The sequence below is a fragment of the Mytilus edulis genome, chromosome 4 (genome assembly GCF_963676685.1).
Source record: "Mytilus edulis chromosome 4, xbMytEdul2.2, whole genome shotgun sequence".
Taxonomy (NCBI): Eukaryota; Metazoa; Mollusca; class Bivalvia; order Mytilida; family Mytilidae; genus Mytilus; species Mytilus edulis.
Genome location: NC_092347.1, coordinates 29,128,349 through 29,150,873, shown reverse-complemented (window position 1 = coordinate 29,150,873; position 22,525 = coordinate 29,128,349). Strand labels below are relative to the sequence as shown.

The following is a 22,525-nucleotide window of genomic DNA, read 5'->3' as shown; positions in this document are numbered from 1 at the left end:
TTAAAGGCTGTACAGTTGCCCATAATTGTTTACATTCACTTCATTTGAACTCTGGTGGTTAATTGTTTCATTGGCAATATTACCACATCTCCATATTTTTACATGATACAATTTTTGAGGATTTATTAACTTGAACAAATGAAAAGTATAAATATAATCTACCCCCATTTTACTGTCCTTATTTGCAGCTTTATTTCAAAGAGTACTAAGCTAAATGTTAGCTTGAAGTATGCGCTAATTCATAAGTAAAACATGAAACTGGTTATTGTTGAAAGATACATTTGTATCACTTCAATAAAGAAGGTTGGTGTCAAAATACAGACAACTTGTACTCAAAGTATAAAAAATTAAGTAATTTAATATTTAATATTTTTACATTTTAAAAGTGATGATCAATCTGTTGTTTATAGATCTCACAGATATCTCAGTTTTGTATTATGATGATGTGCTCAAAAAGGTTTATAAAGTATTTTATTTGTATCAACTTTGTATGTTTTACATGAAATGTATATAAAATATATTTTTACTAAAATAAAAGAAGATATTTGTTTACAGCTTTTTATTATTAATGTAAAAATAAGAAGATGTGGTATAATTGCCAATGAGACAGCTATCCACAAAGGACCAAATGACACAAAACAAATTTGTTAAGTCACTACACCCTTCAATAATGAGCAAAACCCATACCAGTCAGCTATAAAAGGCCCAATAAAACAGTTTATACAAGTAAACCAAAATAATGAACGAAAAACAAATCTTAATGATATGCAGGTTTTGTCAGTTAAAATATGTATATTTATCTCCTTAGAAGATACTCTTTTTCTTCATGCAAATTAACCAATGCCCAGTATATAAATTACACTGAGAACAATACTATTGTTTAAAGTCAATTTGACAATTGAACTGACAAAAGTTTAAAAAATACCTTGACCAAGAGCAGATGACTCTGTGGAAGAGGTTCATTTGGTTTGCAATTACCCCTTACAAAATTTTATTCCCTTGAATTCAAAACAAGAGTGCACACGCTGAAATGTCTCTCCTTCTTTACTAATCATTGATATTATGTTGAGTCCTAAATATAAAGCCTTATTACAACGGTCACATAAACTTAACATAACCAAGAAAACTAAACATTGACCAAAACACAAAATCTTAGTTATAACCACTGAACCATGAACATGAGGTCAAGGTCAGATGACACCTCCCAGTTGAACATATACACCTTAGTAAATATACTAGACCTATTGCTTATAGTATCTGAGATATAGACTTGACAACCAAAATTGACCTTGTTCACTTATCCATGAAATGAGGTCGAGGTCAAATGAAAACTGTCTGATGGGCATGAGGACCTTGCAAGGTACGCACATACCAAATATAGTTATCCTATTAAGAATTGAATGCTCTTTTTTGTAAATTTATTGGGGTGTAAAAGCGTTGACCGAAGTACATGTGCGCACGGTCAACACTTTTACAACCCTATAAAGTTACAAAAAAAAAGCATTCAATACTTATAATTACATTTTTATCTATAGGATCATGAAAACACGCCTTTTATCAAGTTTTTATTTCATTTACCTGTGCACTTTATTGTGGGACCTCGTGTAATCATGAATGAGAAGTTTTATTGAGTGATACAACTGCTTAAGGAATAACACATGATGTGCCATTAGCCAATCAGAATAACGTATTGTAATGAAACATACATCTAATGCAATTATTTACTTATACTAAGAGAGAATTTAACATTACAAAAAATCTTAACTTCTTTTTCAAGTAGGCACTGAACCATGAAAATGAGGTCAAGGACATTGGACATGTGACTGACAGAAATTTGGTAACATGATGCATCCATATACATAGTATGAAGCATCCAGGTCTTCCCCCTTCTTAAAAATAAAGCTTTTAACACCGCCTACGCTGGATCATTATCCCTTAGTCGAGCTTTCTGTGACAAAAGTTGCAGGCTCGACAAAAAATCAAATTGAAAATCCTTAAACAAACCCACATTTTGTAATCTACAACTTCAATACATCCAATTGATGTTTAAATTTCATATCAATTGATCAAAAAATTGATTGGTGTTTAAGGTCCAGTGGCAATTATCACATGTATTCATAGTCATACATTATTGATTTGTTGTTATTAGCTATGAACTAGCTCTCAGTAAATGCAAGTACTCTAAGATGTTTACTTTGTGTCTTTTGTGTGCTTTGTATTGATCTGATGATCACAAAAGGGAGGTGTGCTGGACTCCCATAATCTTGATTGACTAGGACTGTCAATTTTCCTATGGATGGTCCCTGGTTCTCTCAAGCTTTGGACACCTATATAAACTTACCAATAGAGCTGATAGTGTTTAAAGTGGCAGTAAACACATATCAGTCCAATCAATCTTAATAGTTTTCAGTTTATCATTTTGTTGTGCTATCACATCATTGTTCCAGGATCAGGGGGTTGGTTAGATTCATATACCGGTAAACATGTTTAATCTTTCAGTATGTGCCTATCCAAGGTCAGTAACTTGTTATTCAGTGGTTGTCATGTGCTGTTGTATAGTATATGTTTTGTTCACACATCAAGATGTTAGTTTGTACATTTTGTTATGTCATGACCTCTTATAGATTGCTATGCACTATATGTTTTGTTCATTGTTGAATGCTGTACCATGACACAGTTGAGATCTGCTGTCTCTTGGTCTTCAGTGGAAACTTGTCCTTTTGGTAATTATACCGTATTTCCTTATTTTTATACTTAGTACCCGTTCTTGATTAAGATGAATGTTAAAAACCGCTACTAGTATTAACTGCAAACTTGTAATAAAAGGACACATTCTTCAGAACAAGAGTGCACACACTGAAATGTCTTTCCTGTTTTATATATGATAGAATAAATGTTGAAAGTTTGCAATACAAAGGTTTTACTACAAGTATCACTTAAACTTAACTTTATTAATGATTCATGTAAATGAGGTCAAGGTTATATGAACAATACCAGACAGATCTACATGAACACCTTTCAATCATTCCATACACCAAATATAGAGGCCCAATTGCTTATACCAGTATTATCTAAGAAACAGACAAAAACACAAAAACTAAACATTGTCCACTGAACCATGAAAATAAGGTAAAGGTCAGATTGAACTCACCAGTCAGAAATGTACACCTAACAATCTTTCCATTCATCAAATACTGTTTACCTTTTGCTTATAGTATCTGAGATACAGACTTGACCATATAAACTTAACCTCGATCACTAATTCATAAAATGAGTTCCAGATCAGGTAAACCCTGTCTAACAAACATGTAGACCATGAAAGAAAGCCAAATACTGAATAAAGTTATTTGATTTTTTCATAATAAGTGAGTGTTTCACATGACATTTTTTTCTTCTTTTCAAGCAATTACTGAACCATGAAAATGAGATTGAGGACAATTGACATATGAAAACCTTGTAGCTTATTGTATTTGCAAATAAAGCATCCAGATTTGCTACCTTTTAAGATATAAAGCTTTATACATATAGTAATAGCGCCATTGCCAATCCTGCTGGAATGTTATCCCTATATTTCAAATTTTGTGACAAAAGGCATGAAAAAAACTAGACCAGTTGTAATTAAGTTTATTTGATAAATATTAGATTGATCTTAAGTCTTGATACATGATAAAAATTAGATAAATAATATACATAATTACTATTAATTACAACCACATGTACATAATCATTATTAGTTACAAATTCATGTCAAATCCATTGAACAATCTGTCTTTATTAAGTTTAATACTTGTCACTGAACAAGTATGTTTTGTTAGGCAAAGACATTAAATGTTTCTGTTGCTTCACTGACTTCAATGATTAAAATATTTCAAAATAAATTTTATTTATGGACTTTTGTTGTCATAATTATTTGATTTGATAAAATTGATTTGACCTATTATGTTTTCAGAAATTCAATTAATTTCTGTTTGGCCTAACATTTATGATTAACAAGCATGAAATAATTTTGAGCACAAAAATATATTTTCTTCTGAAAATAAAGTTTTACAGAAACCCATTTTTTGCTGTTACCATCACTGGATTCAAATATATGTCTTGTATACTGGTACATGTACTATCGAAGGCGAGACGAAAACCAACAAACTTTGGTTTTGTATACAAATTATACACCCTAATAAAGTAAATGTATCTTATCCATGTTACACATAAATAAATAAAAGTAGCAAAAGTGAAAATCATTAGAAACAAGAGGGTTTGATTTGGAATACAATCTAGTGGCATTGCTGTTTTCAAAGGTATTATGCAAATAAGATTACTATTACCTAAAAAGTATGCAAACAAATTTCCTATTAGAACATTTCATAAAAGCTGAATGAGAAAAAATGAAAAATTAAGATTTGTTAAAACTAATAGCTATTAGCAGCCAAAATTATAAATTTATTGAAATATAACCGTCTACTTCAATGCCAAATTTACTTGAATGCAAACCAGTAAACCATTTTCTGATATTTAAAACAGTTTCTGAGTTGACTAAGAAACAAAATTTTTATAAAAATCAGACACGTTTTAAATTTTCTAATTTATGTGGTTTTAAAAGAAAAATAACCTTTTATCATAATAAAGGAATCAACTACTGTATTGTGTAAAATAATTTAGTTCTGCATTAATGATCTTCTTATTCGTCCTGACATTTTTTGTCTTCTAATGTTTAAACTGTCTTGATCTATTTTAGGACTACCATCTTCTTTTCCTTCTCTTGTAGCAGGAGAGTTCAAGATAGGGGAGCTAATTAAGTGACAAAGACTTTTTGCTGATACACTTGGTGAGTATTTCCTGGCAGATGGTGAAATTTTAGAACTCCCATCTTCTGACTGCAGCACTTTTGAACAAGGACTTTTAATAGTTTTTATACCATCTTCCACATCTTGATCACCAACTATTTCAAGACTTTTTAGTCTTTTCTCAAGCTTTTTCTTTTTTGAAGAACCAAATACAGGTGAATCTGTTCTTACAAATGATATATTTGATAAATCTGTCAATTTTGCACTTTCAGTTTCCTGACTTTGTGAGGAGGCTAAATTTCTTGACCTTCTTGTTGGTGATAGGAAGACTTCATCATTTGAAGCTGAGAAATAGTCCATCGAATCATTACTTGTTAGAGAAAGAAAGTCTTGTGACTTCACACTACCTTGTGAACTGAGAAGATTTGTGTCGAAGCCCTGACTAGATAAAACGTCAGATGTGTTGGAGAAGTTCTTTGAAAGTAGCTGTGAATGAAGGGAAAACCCCTGTTTTGGTGATTCAATTGACTTTAAAGAAATTCTCTGCCTTTTATTTGGTGAAGATAAAGACTTTTCAGGTGATATACTTAAATTTCTCTTTCCAAATGTTTTCAGTAGTATTTTCTCCCCATCATTAAGAGTGCCAGAATTTATGTCTAGTTTTTTTATGTTGTTCTTTAATGGAGAGAAACATCTTCGCTTAGCTGGAGAATCATAAGTTTTACCTTCAGGGGAAACTGCTAAGCTTCTTTTAGAAGAAGTTCTAGGCTTACAAAACATGAAGTCTTCAGATTTCTCATTATTTAAATCCAGCTGTAGTCTATCATCAGTATCTAGTTTATCGTTGATCCTTATTCCTACCTCATCATCACCAGAACTACTACCATTTGACTGAGAACTTTTCGAAGAACCATTTTCTTCCACAATGTCTTGTTCATCTATTTTAAGTTTAGGACTTTCAGTATATTTAATTTTTGTCCATTTTTTCTTACGTGGCCAACTATCAATTGAGCTAGGTGTTTTTACAACCATTCTTTTTGTTGGTGATGGTGTTTTCTCTGTCTGAGGTTGAATATTAATTTCTTTCTCAGTTTTAGTCTCAATCTGATAAGCTGATGATTTTTCTGTGGCTACTAAATTCTGATTGGTCAAGACCACAGTAGCATTATTTATCTCAAGCTCATCATCATTTAAATTCAGAGCTCTTTTTCCTCTATGTGGTTCACCTAGTGCTGCAAATTTTACTGGAGTTTTACTTCCTGTTCTATTTTCTGGACTTTTCATGAAAAGTTTAGCTTTAACACTATGTCTAGTAGGTGTGGACGTAATTTTTGACCTTGTATTCTGACTTGGTGACATGAGTAAGGTATTCGTTGTTAGTGATCGTGAAGGTGTTCCAGTGACTCTCTGACCTTTAATTGGAGTGTGTGACCTTGTATTTAGACATGGTGAATCTGGTATTAGTACTTCTTGAGATGACATCTTCACAGGTGTAAATGACAACTTCTTTATTGATCTCTTTGGACTTTTATCTTTAAAGAGAGATTTTTGAGACGACAAAGCCTTACTAGGTGTTTTTGAGCGAGTATTCTGGCATGGTGATTGCAATGCTTTGCTCAATGATAATTTTTTGCCAGGAGTTTTTCTCACTGAACCTGGACTACTCATCAGCTGAGATAATAAAAATGAAGAGTTTCTGTCTGGTGACTTCAAGTTAAACAAACTTTGTCTTTTTGCTTTTTTTACAAAGTTGCTAGTCCTGCCAGCAATTCTGTCAGCAAGTTCAAGGCTGTTTGTTAAGCTACGAGATCTATTTACAGGTCCTGCAGAGTAAAAGGATCTTCGTGTGGCTTGTTTTTTCTCAGATGGACTTTGTTTTTCCACAACATCTGAAAAAAGGAAATCTTTTGAAATCAGATAAAAGAATATAGCTTAAATAAAACAGCTGTGATTTACACATTTGTTTGCTTTTTTTAACACTTTATCAAAACATCAACACGAACAATGTAACAATCGGCTGTTTTTAATTTCTCTAATTATATATCCTTCCATATCAATATCAAATTACTTTTGTTATGATATCATTATAAAGTGTAAAGATGTCCTGTAGGTTTTCTTCAACAAGGTCAAAATTATCTAAATTTTCAATCAAATTCAACATCTATATTCACAAAATATGTCTGAAATACTTTGCTGATAAATACTAAATGGTTTATGATATTTGTATAAATGGTTATGCAGTGAGCTGACAAAAAAAAATTGTTTTTGCTCTTGCAATTCAACAAATTTCTTGAAAATGTGTTTTTTATGATTAAAATTAGAGCAATCCCTGTAAAACTTGTATGTTTTAAAGGTGTGACAAATGTGTGACAAATGATGATGACTTTGCATTTTAGTTCAAAGAAGAGAGTTTTGCTTTTTTTTTTGCTGATATTGTGACAAGTGTTTTTTAAAATGAAACAGCTAACAGTCAGAGGTAGGACAAAAATATATTGAGTAAATTTTCTAAAAATCATAAAATTGAAAAAAATTTCAAGAGCAACTGAAAAGAATTTTACATTTTAAGTCTGAGTCTTGTGTAAAAATGCATCAACTGACTTGTACAAATCTTTCTAGCCCTGAGTGACTAAGCTCTCTCTCAAGAGAGAGTTACAACACAGTTTGCATAAATCTATGTATGCTTTGATAAAGAATTTAAAGGAGGAAAGTATATATTAAAGCAAATATCAAATTCATTATATAATAAACAGAAAAGGAAGAAGTTTTTTTTTTACTTTTAAGATCTATAAGTGGATAAAATGAAAAGCCTTGAACTATATCAACTTAACTAATGTTGTATTGTAGATTTATATTGTATTTACCTAATTTGACAGGAGATTCAGCGACAACCTTTATATCAATCACACTCTGGGTCCTTCTACGCTCCTTTTCCAACCTTTTCCACATATTTTGACCTTTTTGTTTATGAGATGGTGTTTCAGACACAAGTTTCCTATTAGATGATTTCATATCTGTAAAATACACATAAATGTTTGCTGATTTGGGGTTACATTTTTTAACATGTATTATAGTTTATGCTTAAATACCTTTAAATATATAATAAAGAACTCTACTAGTAATACATTACCATATGACATGAAATAATTGAATTAGTTTTCATTTAAATGCAAATAATAATGAAAAGTCCTAAATATTGACAATATTTGATGATATATACCTATTATTCACCTTTTGGGAATTTGATTGATACATTAGTTACCTCCCATCAGAATGAAATCACTGGTGTATGTAAACAAAACAATAGCTAAGTTTGAAAATATTCATTAAGAGTCGAGGAACACAGAGAAAGCCAGGTTTCGAAATTGATCTAATGCCCAGAATAGCAATCATAAATGATTGTTTTTAGAGCCATTAATATTTTTAAGCAACTAGTTGTGTTTATTTCTTAATTTAGTAACACAGCTTTATTTTGTGCAATGTCAATTTCATCATGGGGCACTTTCTCCAGAGTCAGGGGTTCAAAGGGATGAAAATGAATTTGAAATTTGTGTTACGATTTAAAAAGCTATATTTTTTTAAATCAAGTTGCAGCATGAAAACAATATTAGGTCAATGTCATAAAAATATCAACTTTTTTGTACTCGGCGCAAAACTGGGAAAGGGCTCAGTAGAACCTCGCCCTTCCCCAGTTTCTCAGCCTCATACAAAAAGTTCATATATTTTCCTGACATTGACCTAATATTGTATATGTCTGTAAATTATTAAGTCACATGGTGGTATTGTATTTCATTTATTCTTTATCTTGATTGTATAAATGTAATTTCCTTTTGTAAGAAGCAGACGATACACAATTTTCATTGATACATAGGACCAGCATAATTTAGCTATCCGACTAGAAACATTCTTAGAATGACAAAGAATAACCGTACACCTACATTTAGGACTTTTCAAAATATGAGAAGCTTTATTCCTCTTCTTTGCTGAGTTCTTCACTGTTTCCATGACAGCAACTGACTGTCTTCTCTCTAACTTCCTCTTCTCTCTATCTGTAAACAATTTTAAAATATAAATACTTTTTACAAATAATCGGCTCAAATTTTTTACTTAAAATATGTATTTTAAACATTTACCATTTTTTCAGGTTTGTTTTGAAAATTTATAGGAAAACATGTACATAATAAGCTATTTTTCTGCAAACACCAGAGTTATCTTTCCACAAATTTTGTGAAACTTTACAATATGTATTCTCTTTCTGTGCTTTATTTGGAAAATTCATAGGACTATTGCTAATTAGTTCTTTTTCATTCTGATGGTAAATATTCTGTTGCAAATAGATCAGTCAAAAATGTAACTTAAAACTTGACACATATATTCAGTCAGTTGCAAAAAATAAAATAAATGAACAGTAAATTGATGATTAAGGATAGAACTCCACAATAACTTTAATATATTTTCTCCAAAAACCAAATCTTAAATTAATCCCAGTAATGATCATTCTTGATTTTTCCTCACCTTTTTCTTTCCTTTTGTGCTTTGTGCTTGTTTTCTGAAAATATAAATCAAAATATAAATCTGTACAAAAGCAAAATCAGGTGTCATATCCATAAAAGTTTCTATAGTACACCCACAGTTATTCAGTAAATCTCTTTTGGTGGTGATATTTTTCTTTACAAGATTTCGTTGGTACTAATGACAGGATCGGCTGTTTCCCCTCTGCAGATGGCATCATACTTATTGTGTGCTTTTAAAGTTAGGGCTTACAGTAACAACTTTTTACAGGACTTGACAAGGAAAATTCTTAATTAATGCAAAACTTGATAAAACAAAGCCATTGCATGCTTGTGACATTCTACCAGTAGATTTTATGTGTGTTATGACTTTTTCAAAAAGCACCAGATTATAATGTCTTACACTATGGGAAAACATTGATTTATTGTGTTTCAGTTGATGAATGTCATTGGCAGCTAGAATCATTGAACTTATTATTGACTACATTATTGCATCTATGAAATATGGTCTTTATACACAAAGATATATGACAACACTGTTATGCTCATTTAAGATTACTTGGTTGATGGATGCCTTTGGGGACCTCAACACAAAAAGGCTTTATCACAGCAATCCAGTTACCACTATGAATTATGGGACTGGCCTATAAGTATCAAGCACTACTAATTCAAATGTGAAATAACAGTAGAGAGCAAAAAAGACTTTCCAACACATTAGCAAAACGTGTTCTATCACTGTTATCTCGGCTTTCAAGACATATTCATACACAGTGTAATAAGATATGTCAAAAGATTGGCCTTACAAAAAAAATCTGTACTGTAGAATTGCAGTAAAATGTATACACCTCTATACTCTTCAAGAATACTAGATATTTTGATCAAGGAATATGTTGATCTGCCATGAGATGAAAGAAACTTATAAAGAGAATAACTACAAATAGTCCAGTTTTCTCGTTTTCATTGTATAAAGGTTAATGTACTTGGAATATCAGTATGTGTAATAAACAGTTTAAACACTACCTGATCTTTCTCCTTTCCTGATTTAGTAGCTACAACTATCTGTCTTTTAGGTCCAAAATCAGCAAGACTTGGATGGTGTATAAGCTTTCTGGACCTATGAAGTAACATCTTATTTACAATTTCATTAACATACATCTCATAATGTTACTAAATTTCGAATGTTTTTTATAGTACTGTAAATTCATAATTTTTTGTCAACTGTATGTGTAACTGTTCAAATTAAAGAGACTGTTCAAATTAAAGAAACTGTTCAAATTTTAGAGACAGTTAACACTAAGTTACTGTGGATTATTTATTTTCGTGGTTTTGCCATTCTCTGTATTCAAAGCATATTGAAAATATGTTATTCATTGAACATTTGAATTCGTGGTTCACCTGTACCCACAAAACCAAAACGATAATTGGTATCCAACGAATAATAATGAATCCACAGTAATCAAGAAAAAATAAAAAGTTAGGTAACTCCTGTATCACAAAATAATATCAGTATCTGAAGACTGGCACTCATGAATAAGATGGAACTTTAATGGATGATTAAGTGTCTTTAACCTTAGCTTTAATTATAAATTTTCAGAAATGACTTTTCTTTTACATATGGTCATGATAATATTATGGAGCTTTTTGAATTTTTTTTTTAAATCAAATAAGAAGAAGATTTTGTTTTACATTATCCTAAAAGTCGGTTATAAACGGATAATAAACTCAACTTTCAAAGATTAATGCTAAAATTTTACCTGAAAAAAATGCATTGGAAGATTTACAACTTTATCTTTCTAATGTGCATTTAACAGGTACATAAAGTAAACACTTGGTAAAGACAACAATACTTAAATCATTTTATGAGCATATTGTTCAATCTAAAATTGGTTATTGCAACCAAAGCAAAAAATAAATAAATATAAAGCTGTGATCAGTAAATGTTTAGCAATCAATTGCAAAAGCAAAAGTTTGAGTGACGATGTCAGCGACTATGGATCTGGTGGACAGAGACCCAAATGGAATCAATAATCATATCAAGGTAGGAAACATCTCTTTTATTATATTTTTTTTTTTAATTTTCTTGAATGAAGAAATGCACATTATAATGATTTATTCCCAAACCATCTCTGCTATACTTTTCAAAACTTTTATTTTTGAGATTTTTTAAGCTGGAATAAACCATGAAAAAACCTTGATGACGTCACGGTCACATGACAAAATTGTGTCTATGAGCTAATAAACCAAACTACGTCAGCCAATCAGAAGACATTTAACATCCAAAATTAAATTACAAAGATATATTTGATACACCTTTAAAATGTTGTTCAATGAAACTTTAATTACATTGTACCTAACCAAAAATTTATTGTTCAAGACATCTTTATGTTTTCTAGACCATCCTTGTGAAATAATTTGCCTGCATCTATCAAAATACCACATTTCAGTTTTTGTTTTTCAACAATTTTTGGTTTATTTCTTTTCAATTATGAGGTCCTTGGATAAATATTTAGTGTTATTGTTATCATTGCCAATGAGACAACAATTCACCAAATGACATGGATGTAAGCAACATTAGATAACCATACAGCCTTCAATAATAAGCAAAACCCATAAACCCACATCATATAGTCAGGTAGTTTAAGGAAATTACAACTAATAAATAAATTACAACCTCCACACGTAAGTTTGAAAAATATTTGCAGTAATAATTTTTTATGGAGAAGACTGATTTGAATAGTTCTATTTCCTCAGGTAGATTTCCATGATGTTATGGCAGAACCTGATGGTGTACACAGTTTAGATTGTGTGTGGAAAATATCTAACAAGTGTTTTGAATTGTGGAAGAAAGTCTGTTATGTGATCATGACTACCTGTTGTGGAATCTGTATAGCCATGGAATGGGGATGTGAATTTGCTGCCATTGCCTTCTATCACATTTGGTTCCTTACACCCTGTGTCAAGGTCTTAGAAATTAATTGTGGTATAACACAAAAAGTGTTAACTGCATGTATGAATGGTTGTTGTGTACCTTTATGTGAAGCTTGTGCAGTAATCTTAAAAGGATTGAAATAATAATTAGTGCCAAATAAGTTGACATATGCTATTGCTATTTTAAAAGAAGAGCGAACAATTGTTGTGTAAGCATAAGAATAAACTTAAAATTCTTTACATTATTTATAACCATTCTAGGTTAATGTTTGAATAAAACAATTATAATATTTTAGTCTATTTATCTTAACGACTTTACTGACAATTGATTTTTTGTTGAATTTCTTAAAGATATAAAAGGTTTTACTAAAAGATTTCAACATTTTCAAAGATCTATGACTACAAGAGTCGCTCACATAATATTTTCATTTACAATTGATGCATGAAATAATGCAACCGTTATACTTTTGCTTTGTTTCGAGATATAATCCAAAAACTGCATTTTACTCCTATGTCCATTTTTTAGACATGTAAGCCATGTCCATTGGCAGGCAGGCTCATTGGACACACTAATAATGATTGTGACCAAGTTTGGTTAAATTTGTCTCAATAGTTTCAGAGAAGATTTTTGTAAGATTACAAAAATTTGTTGACAATTTACTATAAAGGACAATAACTCCTTAAGGGGTCAACTGACCATTTTGGTCATTTTGGTCATGTTGACTTATTTGTAGATCTTACTTTGCTGAACATTATTGCTGTTTACAGTTTATCTCTATCTATAATAATATTCAAGATAACCAAAAACTGCAAAATTTCCTTAAAATTACCAATTCAGGGGCAGCAACCCTACAAGGGGTTGTCTGATTTGTCTGAAAATATAAGGACAGACAGATCTTTACCTAAGAAACAAGTTCATCCAGCAAGATTTGCTATAAATGCTTTACTTTTAGTTGGTGACCTTCTGCTGTTGTCTTCTCTATGGTCGGGTTGTTGTCTCTTTGACACATTCCCCATTTCCATTCTCAATTTTATATAAGCAAAAAACTGCATTTTACCCTTTTGTTCTATTTTTAGACATGGGGCCATCTTGGTTGGTTGGCAGGGTCATTGGACACAATTTATTTAACCTAGATACCCCAATGATGATCGTGGACAAGATTGGTTAAATTTGGCCCAAGATTTTTGTAAAAGTTAATGGATGACGAGGTCAGATGAGCTTAAAAGATCAGATAAATCGTGTCAGACAGACATATATGTACCATACAATTTTTGTATAAACCATATATAGTTGACCTATTGTGTATGCTTATTGAAAAACAGAGTGAGACCAAAACACAAAAAACATTACACTGAACAATGAACCATAAAAGTGGGGTCAAGGTTAGATCATTCTTGCAAGACAGACATACAGACCTAACAATTATTCCAAATTCCATATAAAGCTGACCTTTTGTTATAAGTATTTGAAAAACAGACAAATAAATTAAAATTAAACATTGACCATTGACCATACAAATGGGGTCAAGGTCAAATGATACCAGACAGACATGTACATCTCATAATCATTCCATGCATGAAATAAAGTTGACCTATTGTCCATATATAGCTGACCTATTGTTTAAAGTACTTGAAAAACAGACAAAAACTGAACATTTACCAAAGTCCAAAGAACCATAAAAATGGGGTCAAGGTCAGATGAAACCTGCCAGACTAACATGTAGTCATTACAATCATTCCATACACCAAACATAGTTGACCTACTGTTAATAGTAGTTGAGAAACAGACCTAATCACCTATGTTTAACCTTGCTCACTGATCCATAAAATGAGATAAAGGTCAGGTGAACTTTAGTCTTTGACCTAACTTACACCAAAACATTAACCTGATCAGTGAACCCTGAAATTTGGGTCAAACCCTTATTTGGCAAATATTTCTTATAAGTAGTGTTGTCAACGGTTAACCGGTTAATCGGTCGAACGACCAAATACCGAATACCAAAAACGCTAACCGGTTAACCAGACTTTTTTCTATTTCGATAGATCCTGTTGAAAATCAAATCATTTAAAAATAGTTATGTTTTATTTAACAATTGTCGTCGTGGTAATTAGTTTGACAGATCAATTGTCCAGTATATTGATTGCTATTGTTAATCCTAAAAACATAAAATTAATTAGAGTTCGAGGCAGGATCTCGAAGAAACATAATTAGTAAACATGTTTTTTTAACAGTAACTTAAAATCAGTAATGAGATTTAATTTTACTAATTACTTCATTATTTCGTTTTCGATCTAATATTGCGTAAACTGAATTTAAAGTAAGACTAACCGTTGCACTACGGAGGTTGCACATTTAAATTTAAAGTAAGACTAATCCTTGCACTACGGAGGTTGCACATTTAAATGTGCAACCTCCGTAGTGCAAGGGTTACTCTTACTTTAAATTCAAAAATTGTGAAATGCAAACCAATGTGAATGTACTCAATGTTTACGTGAAAGTACGAGTAACATGCTTAAAGAAAAAAGCAAACACAGTGAAGAAACAGGTCGTACAGCATGTACAATGACCTATAGTTGTTAATTTCTGTGTCATTTTGGTCTCTTGTGAAGAATTGTCTCATTGGCAATCATACCACATCTTTTTTTTTTATAATTAATCATTTCAAATTGAAACACACCCCATAATTTTCGGAGACAACAAGAGAAATTCTACGAGATTAAGATTTTTTTTTGGGATTTTTTTTAATCTGAAGTTGGTACAAACGCTACAGTTGATACGGTGTATTTGATTATTAAAAGTCAAACTTCGTCAGGAATCCTCACAGACAAGCCTTATAATGCTAAAGGAAAAACTTCAATTCTAAAAGCGTTTTTATGACTTTGATGAAAGGTTGTCAAATTGACACTCATACCACATCTTATATCTATGTGACTGTAGGGTTCTATTGATAATGCTTTAAAATTCCAACTTAAATTACCGGTTAACCGGTTAATCGGTCGAACGATTATCCGAATAACCGGTTAGGCAAAAGTGTACGATTTGACAACACTACTTATAAGGTCTATAAAATTCCTGACCACAATGGCCATGAGTTTGTAGTTCAGTGGTTGTTATTGGTTCATGTCTTTCATATTTGTTTTTCGTAAACTGTTTTGTCTTAATTACGTCTTTAGTTTTCTCAATTGAATTGTTTCCTAATTTTTTTTTTATATTATCTTGCAGAAATAAGTTTCACACGCAATAAACTACATGCTAAGTCATATACCCTTTAACTCAAAGTACTTATATGATGACAATGATATGTCAAAATGAAAAAAATAAACACTTTTTAGTTATTGTAATTCCTCCAGGCAAAACTTAACCTGTAAATTTAGTTCAATAAATGTTCCCCTACATGTTCATTGTAAACATTGCAAGAATGCATGGTTCAAACATTTTATAAAAACAATAAACTTTATGACCAAATGTCATGTATCTTGTTATCGAAATGGACAACCAGGAAGCAGAAAAAATTTATAGCTATCATCAATGTCAGTTGACTCAGCAATGGCAGTTATAAGATGTTGTAAATAAAGATTTCAAGGACCATCTTATTAGAGACCCTAATAAAATAAATTATCATCGTTTAGTGAGAAAACCTTATTATCAAATTATTGTCACTTGTATTATCAAAATCATATAAGTGTGATATAACAACTACCTTTTTGTTGAAAAATTTCAAAATTTTAATAAACATCTTTTATGTTTAGATTTAACAAATTTAAGCAAAGGTAAAATATGCTATTTCAAATATTTAAGCAAAGGTAAAATATGCTATTTCAAATTGATACTTGATGTCAAAAAGGGGTAAAAAGTAAGTTTTTGTGAGAGAAAAAAAATCACAATTTTGAGAGATAGAAAAATGATTGAAGACCTAACTTTTTAAAAAAATTGTGATTTAACATCTGATCAGCTTCTATTTCGAATAGCCAGAAGTAAAACAACCATGTCAAAAATAGACATTTAAGGAGACCCTTTACACATATAAGGAAACTACATTGAGGTCACTGCTACTGCATTACACACAGTAAATTTGTCATGTCAAAATCACACTTTAACTGTCATTAAGATAATAAACTTTTTAGAATTTATTTGCATAGTTTTCCTAACAAGAGGTAGGATATTTTTTTTCTCTTATTCTTTAAATACACAATTTATCCCTTTCCTGACCTGTTGATTAGTTTATTTAATCAATGTGTGGTTCATTTGATCTCAGTTCTTCACTGATCAAAATTCGATTATGACCTCAAATTTTCTTCCTTTCCTCTGAACTTCATATTGTGACTTTTAAAAAAAAGTGACCATGTCTGGTGACATCACAAAGAAAGAATACATCTTTTTGCAGATCATTTCAAAAGAAGGATTATAATTGTCTAAATATTGTCTAAAAATCCTAAAAGAAACAGATTCCACCACCAAATCTCGTGTAATACGATATTCATCCACTTTCAACGGTTAAATTTTAAATATTTACAATGCTCAGCAATCATTGTGTATTAAATTTGATAATTTAACTGTCTCGAGGGGATATTTTTATATACACAACAAGGTAAGCAAATTTTGTTGATAATCTTTATTGAAAATATAATGCTTCATCAATATAATTCAATAATGTACAGTACATGTGAATCACTCTTTGAGGATTTCCCTTACATCCAGAATAGCATGACTCAAATGACATACAACAGAAAGCCACAGTACTTTTCTAAGCATGTGAAAACTTAACATTGATCAATGTCAGTTAAACCCTTTCACATGGATTTGTCCATCTCACAATCATTATATATGCCAAATCTAGTTAAACTTTTATTTGTAGTATAGTCCAATGGACATACTGTGAAAGTACTTTAATTCGTGGATATTAATTTTCGTGGTTTAAGCAAGTTTTATATGTTCGTGGGTTTTTAAATTCGTGGATTTCAGTTTTCTAAAAAAAAATTAATTAAAGCCTTATGAACGAAGGTTACAAATAGTCTGGATTGAAGGAAATTGCAAAGAAAACATTGACCCGTGTTAATCGTAGTGAAAACACTAATTAACCCAAGATAAAGTGATCATCAGATTAAGGACCATCAAAGGTGTTAATTAGGCCATAAACATGTCACCTAAATAAATCAGTATCATAAACAAATGCTATAAACGTATCTTGAATTGTCAAATAATTCTTATCAAAATCAAGCCCAGCATTAAACTACTATTTCTCATATGTACGAGAATTATGAGGATATAAAATGAACACTTTATCATACTAACATATCAATATCGGAAATCTGACTTTCATCGGAAAAAAATAATTTTATGAGAATTAAAAGATCAAAAGTTATGTTCTGTGACTGCTATTAAAGTATTCTCTGATTCGAGGTTATGCAATATATTCTCTAGACCATATCAGTAGTCAAACCTTCATGGGGATCTTTCCATGTCTTCATTGTGACAATGGTTGTTTTATTTCGTTGGACACTTAAATTCGTGGATAAAGTCATCCACAAAAACCACGAAAATTGGTACCCCACGAATAAAAGTACTTTCACAGTAATCATGAAAACTTAATATTGACCATACACAAAAGAGATCTTCATCTCAATAGAAATATATTGGATATTCTATTTTTTTTCAATGGTTCCAGTTTTCATGGATGGATGAAAAAAATAATTTTAGAGGCTATCTTATTATGTGGTTTTGACCAATTGTGCATGCTTAAGAGTCAATAGTTATCAAAGGTACCAGGCTTATTATTTGATAGTTTCAAATGGTCCAGTTGTAATGAATGCTTTAAACTGAACATTATTATTAAATACTTGAAGAAACAGCTGTGCTATGAGCGCATGATACGTCCGTCGTCTTGTGTGGAAGTTTTATGCAATAATCATAAATAGTTTCTGAGAAAGTTTTAAGCAATAACTATATATTGTTTTTGAGATACAGCGACACATGTGAAACCCCCCTCTTTTTTTTTACAAAAAAATAAATATCACTAGAATAAAATTTTGAACCAAAACCAAAAAGTATACAGATCTTCAGATTAATATAACAAAGCAGTGTGTAAATTTGAAGCAAAAATCATAAATTGTTATTGAGATATGGCGCAACATGTAAAAAAAACTCCCCCTTTTTTACAAAATACTCAATAACTCAAAAATAAAATTTTGAATCATCACCAAAAAGTATACAGATCTTAAGATTAATGTAACAAAGAAGTGTGTAAAGTTTTAAGCAATAATCATAAATTCGTTTTTTGGAATACGGCGCGACATGTTAAAAAAAAACTCCCCCTTTTTTACAAAATACTCAATAACTCAAAAATGAAATTTTGAATCATCACCAAAAAAGTATACAGATCTTAAGCTTAATATAACTAAGAAGTGTGTAAAGTTTTAAGCAATAATCAAAAATCGTTTTTGAGATACGGTGCGACATGTGAAAAAAACAGACCCCTGTTTTAGTTGCAAGTGCCATAACTCAACAGTTTTAATCTTATTTTCACCAAAAAGTATAAAGATCATTTGACCATCATAAGAAACTATATTAAGTTTCATGAAATTTGGATAAGTCGTTCTCAAGTTACTGTGCGACATGTTTACGCCGGACAGATAGACAGACGGACTCTGGACATTTGTATACCATAATACATCCGTCAAAATTTTGATGGGCGTATAAAAATGACTAAGTTCCTAAGTTTGAAAAATGAGAAACAATTCCTCAAACAGTTCAATAGCATTTGCACCAGCAGATGCTAAATTAATCTTCTGTTTTAATATGTAATTAGCTTCTTAAGTTTAGTTATCCTGAAGATAAGGAATGTATCTATTATGGAATGCTGTCTGAAAAAGGTTGTTTAATTAGGCAATTACTGAATTATTTCATTACTCAATTTGTAAATTATAACTGCAACCTTTGTAAAAGTTGATTGTCAAAGACCTTTTATCATAATGTCCATCCAAAATAAAAAAAATAAAAATTCCTACCTGCTACTTTTTCTTTCAGCTCTATCAATGAGTACATCTGATACATTTGACGGTGGTTGTGACAGGCTCACATCTCCTCCACAGCTCTGTAATGATTGGTTGAATACTGATGAGTCTCCAGCACTCTGATCAGGTGACAGTATGGACTCCAGCTCAGCAGGATAAGGCTGCATCAACTCATCATAAATACTACCCAACATCTGGGGTAAGTTGTGAATAAAACTAAAAAAATTGAAACTGTATATTTATCTATTCCTATGAAATGCCAGTTTAGCAAATTACTGTGGATACATTCATTTTTTCCTGGATTGCGGAAAACTTGCATTTTCATGGCTTTTTGAAATTCATAGTTTTGTCAATAGTCTTTGTACATGGCAACTAAACTTGTATATTAATTTGTCGAAATTGCCTTTAAATTTATTGTTCCAATGAAACGCACTAAAATTGTTATCAAACAAATAATAATGATCCACAGTATCTTATCACTTTAAACCATCATTTAATTACAAACAGTGATTTTTAGCAGTATAATCTTACTGTTGATTGATGTTAAGACTATTGCCATATTGGTCAAAATAGTTGAATGCAATTTAAACCCAATCATCATACATTTGTAAATACAAGGTTACTATGTTTTCTTATACTCTTTTTTATTTAATCAAGTATTTTTTAAAACACATCTTATATTTCAAACTTGTTTTATAAGAATGTCAAAAACAGAATTCTAATGGTTAATGAAATATTTTCCTTCTTTAGGTTCTTCACACAAAAGTACAACAATTAATAAGCAGTAGTTTTTAAAAAGCAAGATTTCAAACTGAAAACAAGAGGCCGTCACAACGACAGCAAACCGGATTTATTAATATTTATTTGTGTCTTGGAAATATCACAAGAACCATTACTGATGAATGGTGAAAGTGAAAATCGTCAATATCAAATTTGACCTCCAATTTGTCATCAGTATCAACATATTAAAATTTGAAAAGCTTAGATTGAATGGTTCATGAGTAAATGCAACAACGTGAGGGAAACGCCATTTTACAATCTTTCAAGAACCATAACTCCTGAACGGTAAAAGTCAAAATCGTCATTATTGATCTTGACCTCTATTTTGCCATCAGTAACAACATATAAAAATTTCAAAAGCTTTGGTTGAATGGTTCATGAGAAAATGCACGGACACGACTGGAAACACCATTTTTCAATCTTTCAAGAACCATAACTCCTGAACGGTAAAAGTCAAAATCGTCATTATTAAACTTGACCTCCATTTTGTCATCAGTAACAACATATTAAAATTTGGGAAGCTTTGGTAGAACAGTTCATGCAAAAATGCACGGACACGACTGGAAACTTCATTTTTCAATCTTTCAAGAACCCTAACTCCTGAACGGTAAAAGTCAAAATCACCATTATTGAACTAGACCTTCATTTAGTTGTCAGTAACAACATATTAAAATTTTAAAAGCTTTGGTTGAAAGGTTCATGAGTTAATGCACAGACTACATTTGATTGCCGCCCGCCCGCCCGACTGCCCGCCGTACATCCCCAAATCAATAACCGACACTTTTGTCACAAAAATCCGGTTAAAAAGGAGAACATTTTTATAAACCTTGTTATTGAGTTTCTGAGCCATTAATGATAACCTGCATTCAATATCTTGAGTTCAGAGTGCTGAACATAAAATTTACCTGAATATATATGACTTACTTTTCCACCAAACTATTTTTCATAAACTCTGACAGCAACTTTGGTTCTGTTATAAAACTAATGGTTCTTAGCAATGTTACTATCTACAAAATAAACAGACAAATGGTTCTTAGCAATGTTACTATCTAAAAAATAAACAAACTAATGGTTCTTAGCAATGTTACTATCTACAAAATAAACAGACAAATGGACCTGAATACTTTAATAGACTCGCTTATGTGAAAAAGAAAAATCCTTATAAAAAAATGAAAAAAAATGATACACCAAACAATTTCAGATGACAACAAAAACAATTTAACTTTTTGTTTTCTATTCAATATTCATAGTATGTGTATAATAAAATCTTTAAATAAGACATGTATAAGATGTTTCTCATACAAATAATAGATAGCCAAAGGAAACACATGGTGCTCTTGTTAAAGTAATTTGAACTCAAAGGATCAAGGTTCTTACTGGAATATTTTTAGGCAAGTCTTGAAACTAATTGATTTTTTAAGTGCACATGTATACTATACAAATCCTTGATAATATACAAACCAATCCACAAACCACACATTGTTGACTATCATGCTGTGAATGAATCAGGAATTACAAAATTTGGTATGGTGAAACTATAATTGTGCCATACAAGACAACACGCAAGTGTGGAGCACAACTACACTCGATATCATCCAATTTCTGTGTTAACTATAGGACATTTCACATTGACAAAATTTTGTAATAGTTGGACATACAGACAAAAAAGGTAGACCAAAATTAATGAACTAATACTCAAAAGTGACACATAATTAAAACTTACTTTCAGTTTGTAATAAAATGCCTATTAAATTTGAATGTCTGGTTATTTTGTATATTAAAAATTCTTGCAAAAATATACATGTAGATAATATACTGTAAATTCAGAAATTATTGCAATGTTTTGATTATTGAATTAAACAGGATTTTTCTCAATATCGCAAAAATTAAAATTGAGAATTTTAGTTTAACATGAAAAAATAGCAATAATAAATGCATGGAATAATTTCTGAGTTTACAGTACTGGAAAGCTTTGATAAAAAAGACATATTTTTCTAATTTCGATTGTTAGCACCAACATACCTCATCCACTTTATCTTCTAAGACAGATGCATTCTGATCACCTCCATGTATCATCGACTGAACCTCTAATCTTAGCACTATCTGTAGTTGATATCTATATAGAAACAGATATATAATGTTTACTATTTCATGGTCAGCATAAAAGTGTTTTCAATGTTGAGTGTGAATTTAATTTAAATAGTTGTGTATAATTTATCTTAGCAAGTGTTACTGTTAAGGTTCAAGATATCCTCACTAAATATTGTTGCAGATCCTGTAATACCAATTCTTGATAGCAATATAATACTGCTAATTGTCCTTACCTATGCATATGACACCCTGCTCAGTCGCTCTGTAATTCTCAAATCTGGACTTTGAGATGAGAGCAGGCATTTTCAGCAACCTCAAAATGTTAGAGAAGTTATCAAGTATCACAATGTTGGAGGAGATATTATCAAGCTTGCTTTCTTTAGCTTCAAGCATAAAACTATTTTAGGGATGGGAAAACAACCAGTA

At 30.9% G+C, this 22,525-nt stretch overlaps 1 protein-coding gene across 1 annotated transcript in view; it reads right to left on the bottom strand.

Annotated features, from left to right (window-relative positions):
• Positions 1–3,612: 3,612 nt before the first annotated feature.
• The window catches only part of LOC139519361 (treslin-like), a 32,994-nt gene continuing 14,081 nt past the window's right edge, over positions 3,613–22,525 (bottom strand). The window contains exons 11-18 of the mRNA XM_071311370.1: positions 22,031–22,124; positions 20,933–21,015; positions 19,223–19,444; positions 10,310–10,403; positions 9,294–9,327; positions 8,717–8,827; positions 7,643–7,792; positions 3,613–6,670 (exon numbers count right to left, since the gene is read on the bottom strand). Of these exons, the coding sequence (XP_071167471.1) occupies positions 4,653–6,670; positions 7,643–7,792; positions 8,717–8,827; positions 9,294–9,327; positions 10,310–10,403; positions 19,223–19,444; positions 20,933–21,015; positions 22,031–22,124 (2,806 nt within the window). The 3' untranslated portion in view covers positions 3,613–4,652. The remainder of the gene's footprint in view (positions 6,671–7,642; positions 7,793–8,716; positions 8,828–9,293; positions 9,328–10,309; positions 10,404–19,222; positions 19,445–20,932; positions 21,016–22,030; positions 22,125–22,525) is intronic.